Source organism: Callionymus lyra, chromosome 1 (assembly GCF_982586985.1).
Source record: "Callionymus lyra chromosome 1, fCalLyr1.hap1.1, whole genome shotgun sequence".
Taxonomy (NCBI): Eukaryota; Metazoa; Chordata; class Actinopteri; order Syngnathiformes; family Callionymidae; genus Callionymus; species Callionymus lyra.
Window position 1 is genome coordinate 52376469 of NC_141818.1, and position 18745 is coordinate 52395213.

Below are 18745 nucleotides of genomic sequence, written 5' to 3' on the forward strand. Positions count from 1 at the left end.
CCTGAGACTCAGAGTAGAACTTCTGTGTGCACGACTTTACATCCATCCTGAGACTCAGAGTAGAACTTCTGTGTGCACGACTTTACATCCATCCTGAGACTCAGAGTAGAACTTCTGTGTGCACGACTTTACATCCATTCTGAGACTCAGAGTAGAACTTCTGTGTGCACGACTTTACATCCATTCTGAGACTCAGAGTAGAACTTCTGTGTGCACGACTTTACATCCATCCTGAGACTCAGAGTAGAACTTCTGTGTGCACGACTTTACATCCATCCTGAGACTCAGAGTAGAACTTCTGTGTGCACGACTTTACATCCATTCTGAGACTCAGAGTAAAACTTCTGTGTGTACGACTTTACATCCATCCTGAGAATCAGAGTAGAACTTCTGTGTGCACGACTTTACATCCATCCTGAGACTCAGAGTAGAACTTCTGTCTGCACGACTTTACATCCATCCTGAGACTCAGAGTAGAACTTCTGTGTGCACGACTTTACATCCATCCTGAGACTCAGAGTAGAACTTCTGTGTGCACGACTTTACATCCATCCTGAGACTCAGAGTAGAACTTCTGTGTGCACGACTTTACATCCATCCTGAGACTCAGAGTAGAACTTCTGTGTGCACGACTTTACATCCATCCTGAGAATCAGAGTAGAACTTCTGTGTGCACGACTTTACATCCACCCTGAGACTCAGAGTAGAACTTCTGTGTGCACGACTTTACATCCATCCTGAGACTCAGAGTAGAACTTCTGTGTGCACGACTTTACATCCATCCTGAGACTCAGAGTAGAACTTCTGTGTGCACGACTTTACATCCATTCTGAGACTCAGAGTAGAACTTCTATGTGCACGACTTTACATCCATTCTGAGACTCAGAGTAGAACTTCTGTGTGCACGACTTTACATCCATCCTGAGACTCAGAGTAGAACTTCTGTGTGCACGACTTTACATCCATTCTGAGACTCAGAGTAGAACTTCTATGTGCACGACTTTACATCCATTCTGAGACTCAGAGTAGAACTTCTGTGTGCACGACTTTACATCCATTCTGAGACTCAGAGTAGAACTTCTGTGTGCACGACTTTACATCCATCCTGAGACTCAGAGTAGAACTTCTGTCTGCACGACTTTACATCCATCCTGAGACTCAGAGTAGAACTTCTGTGTGCACGACTTTACATCCATTCTGAGACTCAGAGTAGAACTTCTGTGTGCACAACTTTACATCCATTCTGAGACTCAGAGTAGAACTTCTGTGTGCACGACTTTACATCCATCCTGAGACTCAGAGTAGAACTTCTGTGTGCACGACTTTACATCCATTCTGAGACTCAGAGTAGAACTTCTGTGTGCACGACTTTACATCCATCCTGAGACTCAGAGTAGAACTTCTGTGTGCACGACTTTACATCCATTCTGAGACTCAGAGTAGAACTTCTGTGTGCACGACTTTACATCCATTCTGAGACTCAGAGTAGAACTTCTGTGTGCACGACTTTACATCCATTCTGAGACTCAGAGTAGAACTTCTGTGTGCACGACTTTACATCCATCCTGAGACTCAGAGTAGAACTTCTATGTGCACGACTTTACATCCCTCCTGAGACTCAGAGTAGAACTTCTGTGTGCACGACTTTACATCCATTCTGAGACTCAGAGTAGAACTTCTGTGTGCACGACTTTACATCCATCCTGAGAATCAGAGTAGAACTTCTGTGTGCACGACTTTACATCCATCCTGAGACTCAGAGTAGAACTTCTGTGTGCACGACTTTACATCCATCCTGAGACTCAGAGTAGAACTTCTGTGTGCACGACTTTACATCCATCCTGAGACTCAGAGTAGAACTTCTGTGTGCACGACTTTACATCCATTCTGAGACTCAGAGTAGAACTTCTGTGTGCACGACTTTACATCCACCCTGAGACTCAGAGTAGAACTTCTGTGTGCATGACTTTACATCAATCCTGAGACTCAGAGTAGAACTTCTGTGTGCACGACTTTACATCCATCCTGAGACTCAGAGTAGAACTTTTGTGTGCACGACTTTACATCCACCCTGAGACTCAGAGTAGAGCTTCTGTGTGCACGACTTTACATCCATCCTGAGACTCAGAGTAGAGCTTCTGTGTGCACGACTTTACATCCATCCTGAGACTCAGAGTAGAACTTCTGTGTGCACGACTTTACATCCACCCTGAGACTCGGAGTAGAGCTTCTGTGTGCACGACTTTACATCCATCCTGAGACTCAGAGTAGAGCTTCTGTGTGCACGACTTTACATCCATCCTGAGACTCAGAGTAGAACTTCTGTGTGCACGACTTTACATCCACCCTGAGACTCGGAGTAGAGCTTCTGTGTGCACGACTTTACATCCATCCTGAGACTCAGAGTAGAACTTCTGTGTGCACGACTTTACATCCATCCTGAAACTCGGAGTAGAACTTCTGTGTGCACGACTTTACATCCACCCTGAGACTCAGAGTAGAGCTTCTGTGTGCACGACTTTACATCCATCCTGAGACTCAGAGTAGAGCTTCTGTGTGCACGACTTTACATCCATCCTGAGACTCAGAGTAGAACTTCTGTGTGCACGACTTTACATCCACCCTGAGACTCGGAGTAGAGCTTCTGTGTGCACGACTTTACATCCATCCTGAGACTCAGAGTAGAGCTTCTGTGTGCACGACTTTACATCCATCCTGAGACTCAGAGTAGAACTTCTGTGTGCACGACTTTACATCCACCCTGAGACTCGGAGTAGAGCTTCTGTGTGCACGACTTTACATCCATTCTGAGACTCAGAGTAGAGCTTCTGTGTGCACGACTTTACATCCATCCTGAGACTCAGAGTAGAGCTTCTATGTGCACGACTTTACATCCATCCTGAGACTCAGAGTAGAACTTCTGTGTGCACGACTTTACATCCATCCTGAGACTCAGAGTAGAGCTTCTGTGTGCACGACTTTACATCCACCCTGAGACTCAGAGTAGAGCTTCTGTGTGCACGACTTTACATCCATCCTGAGACTCAGAGTAGAACTTCTGTGTGCACGACTTTACATCCATCCTGAGACTCGGAGTAGAACTTCTGTGTGCACGACTTTACATCCATTCTGAGACTCAGAGTAGAACTTCTGTGTGCACGACTTTACATCCATCCTGAGACTCGGAGTAGAACTTCTGTGTGCACGACTTTACATCCATCCTGAGACTCAGAGTAGAACTTCTGTGTGCACGACTTTACATCCATCCTGAGACTCGTGTAGAACTTCTGTGTGCACGACTTTACATCCATCCTGAGACTCAGAGTAGAACTTCTGTGTGCACGACTTTACATCCATTCTGAGACTCAGAGTAGAACTTCTGTGTGCACGACTTTACATCCATCCTGAGACTCGGAGTAGAACTTCTGTGTGCACGACTTTACATCCATCCTGAGACTCAGAGTAGAACTTCTGTGTGCACGACTTTACATCCATCCTGAGACTCGTGTAGAACTTCTGTGTGCACGACTTTACATCCATCCTGAGACTCAGAGTAGAACTTCTGTGTGCACGACTTTACATCCATTCTGAGACTCAGAGTAGAACTTCTGTGTGCACGACTTTACATCCATCCTGAGACTCAGAGTAGAACTTCTGTGTGCACGACTTTACATCCATCCTGAGACTCAGAGTAGAACTTCTGTGTGCACGACTTTACATCCATCCTGAGACTCAGAGTAGAACTTCTGTGTGCACGACTTTACATCCATTCGGAGACTCAGAGTAGAACTTCTGTGTGCATGACTTTACATCCATCCTGAGACTCAGAGTAGAACTTCTGTGTGCACGACTTTACATCCATCCTGAGACTCGTGTAGAACTTCTCTGTTTTCAACTATAATCAAACAATTTTAATCTATAATTAAACCATTTAAACTGTAATCAAACAATCTAATTAGATTAGAAAAATAAACTGAAAAATCAACTTCAAATTAATACGTAGATATTTGCCATTAAAATAATTTGATGAAGAATCAAGCGAATAAATAGTATTTACGTTTGATTGAAAGTAATTTTCCAAACACTCAAGGTCACTTTGAAGGACAACAATAACATAATTCCATCAAAGCACCTGCTCTCTAATGTTGTCACCTGTGCTTGTGTAACATATTTACGACGCATTAAAGTCGTTAAAGCTTATCGTAGAGAAGTTGCTGACAGACTTTTATTTTTATTATCAGTGATTCGAATACAAATGTATTTCCTGCCTCCTGGGTTCAACCATAATAACATTATTACATAATGAACTTATTATAAACACTATTGTAATCAAGTAAGTAAAAAATGAAGTAAGTAAATAATTTTTATTTATACAGCGCTTTTCCAGACCAGGGTCACAAAGCGCTTAAACAATCAAACAATCAATAAAATATATACTTAAAAAAGGTCAAGATAACACAGAGACAAACACAGGAGTCTCAGAGAATCAAGGAAAAGCTCAAATAAAAGTGTCTTGAGATGTTTCTTGAAGGAGTCAGTAGATCATCAAACACAGAGATGTTTCTTGAAGGAGTCAGTAGATCATCAAACACAGATGTTTCTTGAAGGAGTCAGTAGATCATCAAACACAGATGTTTCTTGAAGGAGTCAGTAGATCATCAAACACAGATGTTTCTTGAAGGAGTCAGTAGATCATCAAACACAGATGTTTCTTGAAGGAGTCAGTAGATCATCAAACACAGATGTTTCTTGAAGGAGTCAGTAGATCATCAAACACAGATGTTTCTTGAAGGAGTCAGTAGATCATCAAACACAGATGTTTCTTGAAGGAGTCAGTAGATCATCAAACACAGATGTTTCTTGAAGGAGTCAGTAGATCATCAAACACAGATGTTTCTTGAAGGAGTCAGTAGATCATCAAACACAGAGATGGTTCCAAAGCTTAGGAGCAACAGTCTGGAAGGATTTCTCTCCTCTGGTCCGGAGGTTCAGGAACCATCAGTAGATTCTGATCCACAGACCTCAGAGCCCGAGCTGGGGTGTAAGGCTGGATCAGATCACTGATGGAAGGTCTGACCATGAATAGATCTGAAAGTAAGAACCAGAATTTTAAAATGATCCTGAAAGAAACTGGCAGCCAGTGAAGAGTTTGAAGGAGAAATGTGAGTTCTTCTACTAGAGCGGCTCAGAATTCTCTCTACAGAGTTTTGTATGAACTGCAGGCGAGACACATCCTTCTGGTTTAGACATGAAAATAAACTGTTTCAATGGTCTAGACGAGAAGACACAAACATGGATAACAAGCTCCAGATCATGTTGTGACAACAATTTTCAACTATAATCAAACCATTTTCAACTATAATCAAACAGTATATATTTAACTCCACAGCTTCTCAAAGTTAAAGAGCTTTATGAAATTAAAATAAATTAAATGAAAAAAAAACAACTTAATCTGGTGTTTAACTCAGTTATACTATATTTGGGATTTATTTGAAGAATATTTCGTGAGGATTCTTTTATAAAATGTTAATTCAAATCAAGTTCCACTTTGATGTTATTTCTCATGTGTCGTCTCTTTACATAACGTGGCCCCCGAGGAATGTTCATTGTCCGGCGCGTCTTGGACGGAGCCAGTGAGGCCCTCAGAGGCTCCGTTAATACGACCTACAGCAGCAGGACAAACATTTATGATTTACAACTTGAACTAGTACTGCTTGTACTCACGGTGTTGAGAAATAGAACTGGAGAAGCACGGAGGCAGAACATACCTCTGCCAAGGAGCTAACGTAGCTTTGTAAAGCGCTAGCATACGGTCATCGTGTTGAAGCTCTTGCTGGAGAAAAAAGGGGGATCGAAATTTAAAATTAAAATAAATAAATAAAAACACATACAGTTGAAACCAGAAGTTTACAAATCATTGTTTTACATGAAATCAAAATAAACGTTTCCTGTTTCAGGTCAATGACGAGAAACAAAATGATTTCTATTTGCTAAATGATGCCAGAATAATGACAAAGATCATTTTTTTAGACAATTTTACATACACTATGCTAACTATGCCTTTAAACAATGTGGTAAAGCCCAGATGATGTTGAGACGTTGATGTCATGTCGTTGGAAGCTTCTGATGAGGTTTATTGACAACATTTGAGTGGATTTGAGTCACACCTGTGGATGCATTTGAAGGCACACCTGAACCTCACTGTGTTTTTGTGCAAATATCATGAGAAAGTCAAAAGAAATCAGTGAAGACCTCAGGAAGAGGATTGTGGACTTGCATAAGTCTGGTTCATCCTTGGGTGCAATTTGTAGAAGGTTCCACGTTCATCTGCTCAGACTATTATACACAAGTTAGTAAGTAAGTAATTTGTATTTATATTTATATAGAGCTTTTCCAGACCAGGGTCACAAAGCGCTTAAACAATCAAAACAATACTCACTAAAATATATACTTTAAAGATCAAGATAAAACTGATAACACAACAGGAGTTCCAGAAAATCAAGGAAAAGCTCAAATAAAAATGTCTTAAGATGTTTCTTGAAAGAGTCAGTAGATCCATCAAGAGCAAAGAGAGAGAAGATCGTTCCAGCCTGAGCTGGGGTGTAAGTCTGGATCAGATCACTGATGGAAGGTCTGACCATGAATAGATCTGAAAGTAAGAACCAGAATTTTAAAATGATCCTGAAAGAAACTGGCAGCCAGTGAAGAGTTTGAAGGAGAAATGTGAGTTCTTCTACTAGAGAATTCTGCAGAGTTTTGTATGAACTGCAGGCGAGACACATCCTTCTTGTTAAGACATGAAATAAAACTGATACAATAGTCCAGACGAGAAGAAACAAACGCATGGATTATAAGATCCAGATCATGTTCCGACAACATTTTCCTAAGTTTAGAGATTTTTCTCAGTTGAAACAGTTTCTGGTCAGTTTTCTTCAGTGTCGAACAAGAGACATGTCTTTATCAAATACAACACCCAGGTTTCTCAGGCTCAGTTTGACAGACTGACCTAAGTCACCCAAGTACTGACTCAACCCTGGAACCTTATCATCAGGAGCAATCACCAGAGTTTCAGTTTTGTCCACATTTAGCTGTAGAGTGTTTTCACTCAGCATGTGATAAGAAACATCAGGAAATCTCTGAATGATTTTACCGAAGGGAATCAAGTACAGCAAAAACAACAAAGGACCCAGAACAGAACCTTGAGGGACTCCACACAACAGATGATTCAGACCTCATTTGATTGGCAGATACACTACAACTGCGCCCAGAAAGGTAAGATGAGAACCATTCTATCCCAGACCCAGACAGTCTTCATCCCTCAGCAGGATCTGGTGATAAACACCATAGGAATGTCCAGCCATCAATTATCAGGAAGGAGATGCTTCTGTGTCCCACAGACGAACATGCTTTGGTGAAATGTTGTCTCTTATTTTCCATGAATCTGGACTAAGACTCACCTGGAACCACGACTTAATGCCATCTTTCAACTATATCCATACTATGTTCAACTATATTCAAACAATTTTCAACTATATTTAAACTATGTTTTGCTAAAATCAATCAATTTTCAACTTAAATCAAACTATTTTCAACTTTAATCAAACAATTTTCAACTATAATCAAACAATTGTCAACTGTAATCAATCAATTTTCAACTATATTTAAACTATGTTTTGCTAAAATCAATCAATTTTCAACTTAAACCAAGCTATTTTCAACTATAATCAAACAATTTAAACTATAATCAAACAATTTTCAACTATAATCAAACAATTTTCAACTATAATCAACAATTTTCAAATATAATCAAACAATTTTCAACTATAATCAAACAATTTTCAACTATAATCAATCAATTTTCCACTATAATCCAACTATTTTCAACTCAAATCAAACAATTTTCAACTATAATCAAACAATTGTCAACTATAATCAAACAATTTTCAACTATAATCAAACAATTTTCAACTATAATCAAACAATTGTCAACTATAATCAAACAATTTTCAACTATAATCAAACAATTTTCAACTATAATCAAACAATTGTCAACTATAATCAAACAATTTTCAACTATAATCAAACAATTGTCAACTATAATCAAACAATTTTCAACTATAATCAAACAATTTTCAACTATAATCAAACAATTGTCAACTATAATCAAACAATTTTCAACTATAATCAAACAATTGTCAACTATAATCAAACAATTTCAACTATAATCAAACAATTTTCAACTATAATCAAACAATTTTCAACTATAATCAAACAATTGTCAACTATAATCAAACAATTTTCAACTATAATCAAACAATTTTCAACTATAATGAGTCTCTAACTTAATTCAACTAATATTCTGAATTGAAGTGTGAAAGTAAAAGGTATGTTCACCTGATTTATTGAATCTATTATAATCTACTGCTGGTTAAATCTCACCTGTACACAGTTCTTACCTGATCGTGACAAATTGAACTTGAACAGAAATGAAGTTTAATTCTTGCGTCTTATATCGAAGAAAAATGACGACAACACAAAGTGAAGTTCTGTGAAAAGAAAGTAGCGTTTTAATAATTTGGACATTTATCAAAGAAATCCTGCGTTTGTCAAACTGCACTATATAAATACAACTAGAAATCTATTTTAAAAAATGCCAAAAAGTCCTGAGTTTTATCTAAACAAACTAATACAAAATAATCTCTCCTCTTGGTCCAAAAACTCAGACATTTCAGCGTAACACTTGATGATTTAAACACTCAAAAAAAACACAAAACAACAACTCTGCGAATAAATTACAAGCATTTTTCTTTTTTAAAAACAACAAAAACTCTGATGCGTTACTTTTTCTCAGGCATGGATTAGAATGAAGAGCTGTTAAGACTAACCAGAGTAAATCATCGGTAAATACAAGTATAAAAGTGCGAGATTGACAGAGATTTTTAGAAGAGTTTCCTTTTTTTAACCCCTAAAAGATGTTAGAAGAACTACACAACGTTACTTTTAATGCACACGTGTGGTTACATTTGGACAGACAGGAATGTTGTTATTGGGAAAAGGGTCGTCTCAGACCAAACAAAGGGCAGATTCACTCTGTGTCCGAAGCCTATTCATGCATTCATTCCGCGCTCATCAGTATTTTTGCCAAAGCTCTGCCGCAGCCAGGAAGCCACACTAATTACTGGGTCGTCCATGTGAAGCCGACGCTCCCGATCTTCGCCTCTTCGGCAACTCGTCCTCGGAATTTTTTTAATCTTTCAACATTGTCATTCAAATGCTCCCGTCCTCGACTCCACTAGTTGTTCTCTCGTGAGATCGTCGTCTCCTGAAAGAAGAAGGAACAACAAACATGTTCAGTCAATAACAAGATATTATCTTATCTGCTTCATTAGCGTGTTGCAATCCCGGGACACTCGCGTGACAATCTGGTGACGTTCAAGGTGATACTTATACAGTGAGTAGATTCTGAGATAAGACGATTAGTTGTTTGTCTACCTCACAGATCGTGTGGCTTGATATGACTCCAGGTTACGACATAAAATGTGTGACTTTAGCACAAGATTCTTTGGCTTGAACCAGGACTTAATGCAATCTTTCAACTATAACCAAAATATTTTTTAACTAAAGACAAACAATTTTCAACTATAATCCAAGAATTTTCAACTATAATCCAAGAATTTTCAACTATAATCCAACAATTTTAAACTATAATCAAACAATTTTAAACTATAATCAAACAATTTTCAACTATAATCAAACAATTTTCAACTATAATCAAACAATTTTCAACTATAATCAAACAATTGTCAACTATAATCCAACAATTTTCAACTACAATCAAACAGTTTTCAACTATAATCAAACAATTTTCAACTATAATCCAACAATTTTCAAATGTAATCCAACAATTTTCAACTATAATCCAACAATTTTCAACTATAATCAAACAATTTTCAACTATAATCAAACAATTTTAAACTGTAATCCAACAATTTTCAACTATAATCAAACAATTTTCAACTATAATCAAACAATTTTCAACTATAATCCAACAATTTTCAACTATAATCAAACAATTTTCAACTACAATCAAACAGTTTTCAACTATAATCAAACAATTGTCAACTATAATCAAACAATTTTCAACTATAATCAAACAGTTTTCAACTATAATCCAACAATTTTCAACTATAATCAAACAATTTTCAACTATAATCAAACAGTTTTCAACTATAATCAAACAATTGTCAACTATAATCAAACAATTGTCAACTATAATCAAACAGTTTTCAACTATAATCCAACAATTTTCAACTATAATCAAACAATTTTCAACTATAATCAAACAGTTTTCAACTATAATCAAACAATTGTCAACTATAATCAAACAATTTTAAACTGTAATCCAACAATTTTCAACTATAATCAAACAGTTTTCAACTATAATCAAACAATTGTCAACTATAATCAAACAATTTTCAACTATAATCAAACAATTGTCAACTATAATCAAACAATTGTCAACTATAATCAAACAATTTTCAACTATAATCAAACAATTTTCAACTGTAATCCAACAATTTTCAACTATAATCCAACAATTTTCAAATGTATCCAACAATTTTCAACTATAATCAAACAATTTTCAACTATAATCAAACAATTTTCAACTATAATCAAACAATTTTAAACTCTAATCCAACAATTTTCAACTATAATCAAACAATTTTCAACTATAATCAAACAATTTTCAACTATAATCCAACAATTTTCAACTATAATCAAACAATTTTCAACTCTAATCCAACAATTTTCAACTATAATCAAACAATTTTCAACTCTAATCCAACAATTTTCAACTATAATCAAACAATTTTCAACTATAATCAAACAGTTTTCAACTATAATCAAACAATTGTCAACTATAATCAAACAATTTTAAACTGTAATCCAACAATTTTCAACTATAATCAAACAGTTTTCAACTATAATCAAACAATTGTCAACTATAATCAAACAATTTTCAACTATAATCAAACAGTTTTCAACTATAATCAAACAATTGTCAACTATAATCAAACAATTTTCAACTATAATCAAACAGTTTTCAACTATAATCAAACAATTTTCAACTATAATCAAACAATTTTCAACTATAATCAAACAGTTTTCAACTATAATCAAACAATTGTCAACTATAATCAAACAATTTTCAACTATAATCAAACAGTTTTCAACTATAATCAAACAATTTTCAACTATAATCAAACAATTTTCAACTATAATCAAACAGTTTTCAACTATAATCAAACAATTGTCAACTATAATCAAACAATTTTCAACTATAATCAAACAATTGTCAACTATAATCAAACAATTTTCAACTATAATCAAACAATTGTCAACTATAATCAAACAATTTTCAACTGTAATCAAACAGTTTTCAACTATAATCAAACAATTGTCAACTATAATCAAACAATTTTCAACTATAATCAAACAATTTTCAACTATAATCAAACAATTTTCAACTATAATCAAACAATTTTCAACTATAATCAAACAGTTTTCCACTATAATCAAACAATTGTCAACTATAATCAAACAATTTTCAACTATAATCAAACAATTGTCAACTATAATCAAACAATTTTCAACTATAATCAAACAATTTTCAACTATAATCAAACAATTTTCAACTATAATCAAACAGTTTTCAACTATAATCAAACAATTGTCAACTATAATCAAACAATTTTCAACTATAATCAAACAATTGTCAACTATAATCAAACAATTTTCAACTATAATCAAACAATTTTCAACTAGAATCAAACAGTTTTCAACTATAATCAAACAATTTTCCTGAAACCCAAGACCTTCCTCTGGGGTTTCCTGTGTGTCTGTCAAGATGTTGCTTCAGTAGGATCTACAGACAGTTTCCTGTGGTTCTCAATTACTGTGTTAACCACACAAATAAACAAATAAATGTGGGACTTAAGCACAAGATTATTTGGCTCTGTGTCTAACAGATAATATCAGAAAAAAAACGAGTACAAATCTATGTCCATGAAACTTGTTTCTAGCAGCAGGAGGCTGGTCTACATCTAGAGAAGCCAGTTGTTGTGGCTCGAGCATCTTTTCAGGGGGAAGCTCAGGGACGGCCCAGGAGTGGTTGGATCGACCGTCTCCCACTTGACCCAGTGGTTTGGGACTGATGTAGCTGAGTCCTCTAGTGAAGGGTGGACCATGTGAGCCAGAACTTATTCAACCCTAATCCTGAGGGGATCTTGAAGATCTTCACCTGTATTCAAGAACACGTCTGGATTTTTCCTTAGACATCAGCTTTTATAACACATTCCACGACTGTTGTGTCGACGCAGCACGACTAGTAAAAAACACCATAATGGATGCCAAATGGGAACCTGGTCATTTTTCTCCATGTGTTTTCTTAATTGGACGATACAGCGAACGTGTTTACGACGCAGTTAAACTTCTATGGAAGGACATTTAAGTGAGTGTGAAGCTTGGCTGGAGATCAGAGGATCCTGAAGAAGTCTTGACGTCCTCAATGATCACGTTTGTTCTCTATTCTTAAAGAGTCAGTGAAAGTGTCTTACGAAGGGGGTGGTCTCTCCATATTTGCTCCAGAACGTCATCTTCACTTCGTTCTTGTGTCCGGTGCGCTGGTCGAACGTCTGGCACATCTGGAACGGCGGGCTGTACAGGTGCAAACTGACCGCCACCTCCGTGTGACTGGCGTTTTCAACGCGGTGCAGCCCGATGGAGTCTGAGAAGACAAACACACCGAGGTGTCAAGAGTCAACAGTGGAGGCAAGCTGAGCACTGGAGACTGGCAACGTCTGGTGGACTCTGAAGATAATGACACTGTTTCATGAAGCTTCATCAACACATCACTACCATCTAGTGGACTCTGAAGATAATGACACTGTTTCATGAAGCTTCATCAACACATCACAACCATCTAGTGGACTCTGAAGATAATGACACCGTTTCATGAAGCTTCATCAACACATCACTACCATCTAGTGGACTCTGAAGATAATGACACTGTTTCATGAAGCTTCACCAACACATCACAACCATCTTGTGGACTCTGAAGATAATGACACTGTTTCATGAAGCTTCACCAACACATCACTACCATCTAGTGGACTCTGAAGATAATGACACCGTTTCATGAAGCTTCATCAACACATCACTACCATCTAGTGGACTCTGAAGATAATGACACCGTTTCATGAAGCTTCATCAACACATCACTACCATCTAGTGGACTCTGAAGATAATGACACTGTTTCATGAAGCTTCACCAACACATCACAACCATCTTGTGGACTCTGAAGATAATGACACTGTTTCATGAAGCTTCACCAACACATCACTACCATCTAGTGGACTCTGAAGATAATGACACTGTTTCATGAAGCTTCACCAACACATCACAACCATCTTGTGGACTCTGAAGATAATGACACTGTTTCATGAAGCTTCACCAACACATCACTACCATCTAGTGGACTCTGAAGATAATGACACTGTTTCATGAAGCTTCATCAACACATCATTACCATCTAGTGGACTCTGAAGATAATGACACTGTTTCATGAAGCTTCATCAACACATCATTATCATCTAGTGGACTCTGAAGATAATGACAATGTTTCATGAAGCTTCATCAACACATCACTAACATCTAGTGGACTCTGAAGATAATGACACTGTTTCATGAAGCTTCATCAACGCATTACTACCATCTAGTGGACTCTGAAAATAATGACACTGTTTCATGAAGCTTCATCAACACATCACTACCATCTAGTGGACTCTGAAGATAATGACACTTTTTCATGAAGCTTCATCAACACATCACTAACATCTAGTGGACTATGAAGATAATGACACTGTTTCATGAAGCTTCATCAACACATCATTACCATCTAGTGGACTCTGAAGATAATGACACTGTTTCATGAAGCTTCATCAACACATCACTAACATCTAGTGGACTATGAAGATAATGACACTGTTTCATGAAGCTTCATCAACACATCACTACCATCTAATGGACTCTGAAGATAATGACACTGTTTCATGAAGCTTCATCAACACATTACTACCATCTAGTGGACTCTGAAGATAATGACACTGTTTCATGAAGCTTCATCAACACATCACTAGTATTGTGTTCTGTTTTAATGAAGTATTTTTTGTTGTTGTTGTGCATTTTGTTTTCTCTGAAATGACAATAAAGACTGAATCTTGAAGCTCTGGATCCTGAAGGTGCTTATTGTAAAGTAACTGGTTGTGGTCTTGGTGGATGAAGGAGATGCCAATTCAAGGTTTCATCTCCTTTGTAGATCTTACAGAGTAACAATGAAGTCACATGAGCAGCCAGAGCTCTGTGTGTTTGTTTTAGACGTGATCCAAGCTTTAAACTTCTCACATCTCCACAGAGGTTGAGTTGCTACTCGTCGACAGCTACTCTGGAAACTTTTTATTCAAACCCTGAACCTCAAAGTACTAGACATGACGCTTTATCTTTCATATTTCACCAGTAACGGAACAACTCTTTTTTAAATGTGAGCCAAAACAACCGTGGATGGAGCCAAGATAACGTTATACTTTGTTGAAATAGTGTTTGTGCTTTACAAAATAAACAACTACTGACTCCCTTTGTCAGTCTGGTCTGGTCTGGTTAGCAAATTATGGGGTGTTTTCACGAAGTTGGACTGTGTTCTCTCAGTCCGTGGGACTGGATGAGGTCGGTCTTAGATATTCTTAGCTAGCTAGGCTAGGCTATCTAAGGTTAGCTAACCAGCTTGCCTGTTTTTTTTTCGTAATTTTTGACTCTTTTTCTTGAGTCGGCTCGACTCGTTTGCTTTGTGAGTCGCAGGGAAGTAACTCTAGCAGGTGCTTCACAGTATCTGCTCGATGATGGGTCGATGAGGCCTCATGATACAGCTGTGTACCTTCAAGGCCACTAGATGTCACTCTCTATTCCAAATATTCGATTAAAACGAGCATCATGTTCAAATGTATTGGCCCTAAAAACGAAGACTCTCTATCATGATACAGTTGAAGTTTGACGGACGGATTCCTCACCGTTGATGTAAGCGACCTTGTTTTCCTGGAGAATTCTCTCCGACTTCTGGACCATGTCCCCCTTGGTTTTATCGTCGGGCCACTCGAACAGCGTCTCCTTCAGTTGCCCCTGAAGCATCTTCATGAAGCAGTGCGAGTTGGTGTGGTCGTGGATGCTGCTGCGAGTCAAAACCACAGACAAAACACAACGTAAAATCACTGTTTATTAGGCTCCAGTTGACATTTGAATTTTTATGAGTCTCTCTCTTCCTAGAAGACCCGTCGAGTCATTTTGTCAGTTAAAGGTTGCTAGATGTTTCTGTTGGTGTCGCTTTAAATGACGGTATCTAGGTCATCTAGCATGTGCAGTGATGGAAATGTGTTTCTATAAATCAGCAGGTAACAAGTCTTTACTAGAATTCGGAGGGCCTTGGTATTTGGAACCTTCTCCTGGTTCCAGACTGTGTTGAATAACTTTGTACTAATACTTATTCATGAACTACTACATTTTCCTCAAGGACTACTAAGTTATCTTCTGTGACGTTACAGTCATTTTAGAGATAAAATACGCTACGATCTCGTCCCACACGGTGACAAAGAGTCCTTATTGTATCATTACCTGCCGTGGCCTTCTCCCCAGCACAGAATCATTAGGTTAAACATCCCGTTCCCTTCATCCACCAGGTTCCTTGTGTATCTGCAAACAGATCACGACTAATCATAAACACAAACACATACATTATTCTTCTTATGCGACACTTTTTCAAGAAGATAAACAAAGGTGAAATGTGAGCATCTTCATCCTTAAACGACATGTATAGAAGACACCTGAAGTCGACTTTATCTGGACTCGCTCGTATAAGAAACACGATAAAAGTTTGCATCTTATCGCGTTCTTTACGATACGTAGCCGACCGGATTTTTACGACCGCGATTCTGTGCAATATTGAGACGTTTAAAGTAAAATGGCATTTGAAGGCCGACATTTGCTCTGGAGTTTATCCTGCTATTGGACCCACGGCTGCCGACGGATTACGTCACTCGGCAAATATTCGTCCGGCTTTGGCGATCAACAATGTCCCACGAGCAGCCACTACAAAGAACGTTGGGTGTGTGTCGGACTCTGGGTGTTGATTGGATCTTTCCTCACCCTCCTTCCATTCACCCTCCTCTCTCTCTCCCCCTCTCTCTCCCCTCGGCGACCACAACACTGGATGTGCCACAAATATAGGCCATTGATAAGATAGACATTTATTGATCTTATCTCGGTGCATTAAAAAAAAAACAAGCGCTTGCATTTCTCAATTGCTTTGATATAGATCTTTATTTTATTATTGATGTTTTTTTAATTGAGCGAAAGTATTTTTCCCCATTTTATTTTAATTTTAAATCACTTGTTAAGCATTTATAAAAGATTGTTTCCCCTCAGTTACATGTTTTTTATTTCATTTTTAAAATAATTATTTTACATGCAAAGTATATAGATTTTTCTTTTGTCTATTTAACCCCCCCCCCCCCCCCTCCCAGTGACCAAAACACTAGACGAAGTAAACATGTTGAATTAAAGCCACATATATTGATAAGATGAATATTTATTGATCTTATCTGAGAACATTAAAACTTTATTTTAGGATTATCAACATTTAACTGATGCTTTTCGTCGATTTTTTTATGCATTTATTTACTGAACTACAGGGAATCTATATTATAAATTGTGAATTTATAGAGAGCGATGTTTCTTTCCATTTTATTTGACCTATACAATATATATAATTGTATTTTGTACATCATTTGTAACGCATTTGTTAATTACTCCCGCCACTCCCCACACTTTCATCTTTATGCATTGTTTTTTTAAATTATTATTTTACTTTAATTTCATGTATTAACACATACATTGTTTGCAAAGTTAAATGACAGGAACGTTTCATTTTAAATTAAAAAAAACAAACATAAAAATGTCATGAAAAGCTCTTGATCATTTGTTGCTTTAAAAAAAAAATAAGTTGACCAAGAAAGTTGCAAAAATACTCTTATATTGAGATGATACTCGCATGATACTTCCATGACATGTAGATCTTCTCGTTACCTGTACTGGTCAAACTTTGCGAACTGGTTCCAGTCCTGCGGTTGACTCTCGTAAGATTCCATGATGTTCTGAACCTCCTCAATATTGACGCAGTCGCTCTGGAAGATCCTGTGCAGGACCTGGATCAGCTCGTCCAGGCTCACTGGCTTCATCACCTCTGTGTGCTCCATCTCTAACTTTTATAATAAAAACTCTTTTCCTTCTGGGATCTGAACTCTCAGTGGAACTTTTGCGACGTCGTTGAAACTTTTATAGTTGGAGGCTGCGGGTCGGGAGGCGGACTGAACCACTGTGAGGCGGCGGGGGCGGAACTTTCTAAACGTCTCTATAATCCACTGACGGAGAAGAAACGATGAAGATACGTTTCTTAAATCTTAAAATCCAAAGTTGAGGATATAGTTTAAATAGTTTTAAAGACGTTTCAAAGCCTCCACCGTTCGACTGAGGTGGACCAGTCCTCTTGGACCAGACTCGCACCACTCCCGCCTTCTCTTCTCTTTTCTTCTCTTGCTTCTCTCATCCTTTCCTCCGACCCTGGCTCGGATCCATCCACAAAGAGGCACCGATTTCTCAAGTTGGATTTCTATCCAATAACAAGTGGTTTCTGCCGCTCAAGTGGGATCGAATATTACGTTTAAATACCTTTAGTATCTAAATAAATATAAATTAAGTTTTATTTCGGGTCTGGTTTGTTTTAATACTACACTAACTCAGGAAGGCAACATGGGGTGTATTTATCCATCCATCCATCCATCCATCCATCCATCCATCCATCCATCCATCCATCCATCCATCCATCCATCCATCCATCCATCCATCCATCCATCCATCCATCCATCCATCCATCCATCCATCCATCCATCCATCCATCCATCCATCCATCCATCCATCCATCCATCCATCCATCCATCCATCCATCCATCCATCCATCCATCCATCCATCCATCCATCCATCCATCCATCCATCCATCCCATTCCTTCCTTCCTTCCTTCCTTCCTTCCTTCCTTCCTTCCTTCCTTCCTTCCTTCCTTCCTTCCTTCCTTCCTTCCTTCCTTCCTTCCTTCCTTCCTTCCTTCCGTCCGTCATACTGACCATCCATCCATCCATCCATCCATCATCCATCCATCCTGCTTCCTTCCTTCCTTCCTTCCTTCCTTCCTTCCTTCCTTCCTTCCTTCCTTCCTTCCTTCCTTCCTTCCTTCCTTCCTTCCTTCCTTCCTTCCTTCCTTCCTTCCGTCCGTCCGTCCATCCATCCATCCTGCTTTCTTTCTTTCTTTCTTTCTTTCTTTCTTTCTTTCTTTCTTTCTTCCTTCCTTCCTTCCTTCCTTCCTTCCTTCCTTCCTTCCTTCCGTCCGTCCATCCATCCATCCTGCTTTCTTCCTTCCTTCCTTCCTTCCTTCCTTCCTTCCTTCCTTCCTTCCTTCCTTCCTTCCTTCCTTCCTTCCTTCCTTCCTTCCTTCCTTCCTTCCTTCCTACCTTCCTTCCTTCCTTCCTTCCGTCCGTCCTACTGACCATCCATCCATCCATCCATCCATCCATCCATCCATCCATCC

At 38.0% G+C, this 18745-nt stretch overlaps 1 protein-coding gene across 1 annotated transcript; it reads right to left on the minus strand.

Annotated features, from left to right (window-relative positions):
• Positions 1-8544: 8544 nt before the first annotated feature.
• Positions 8545-17394, minus strand: cdo1 (cysteine dioxygenase, type I). The gene is made up of 5 exons (XM_087812289.1): positions 17192-17394; positions 15722-15799; positions 15124-15281; positions 12618-12787; positions 8545-9322 (listed from the first exon to the last, which is right to left on the minus strand). The coding sequence occupies exons 1-5, from the start codon at positions 17359-17361 to the stop codon at positions 9293-9295; spliced, it is 606 nt and encodes a 201-aa protein (XP_087668415.1). The 5' UTR covers positions 17362-17394; the 3' UTR covers positions 8545-9292.
• Positions 17395-18745: the final 1351 nt, after the last annotated feature.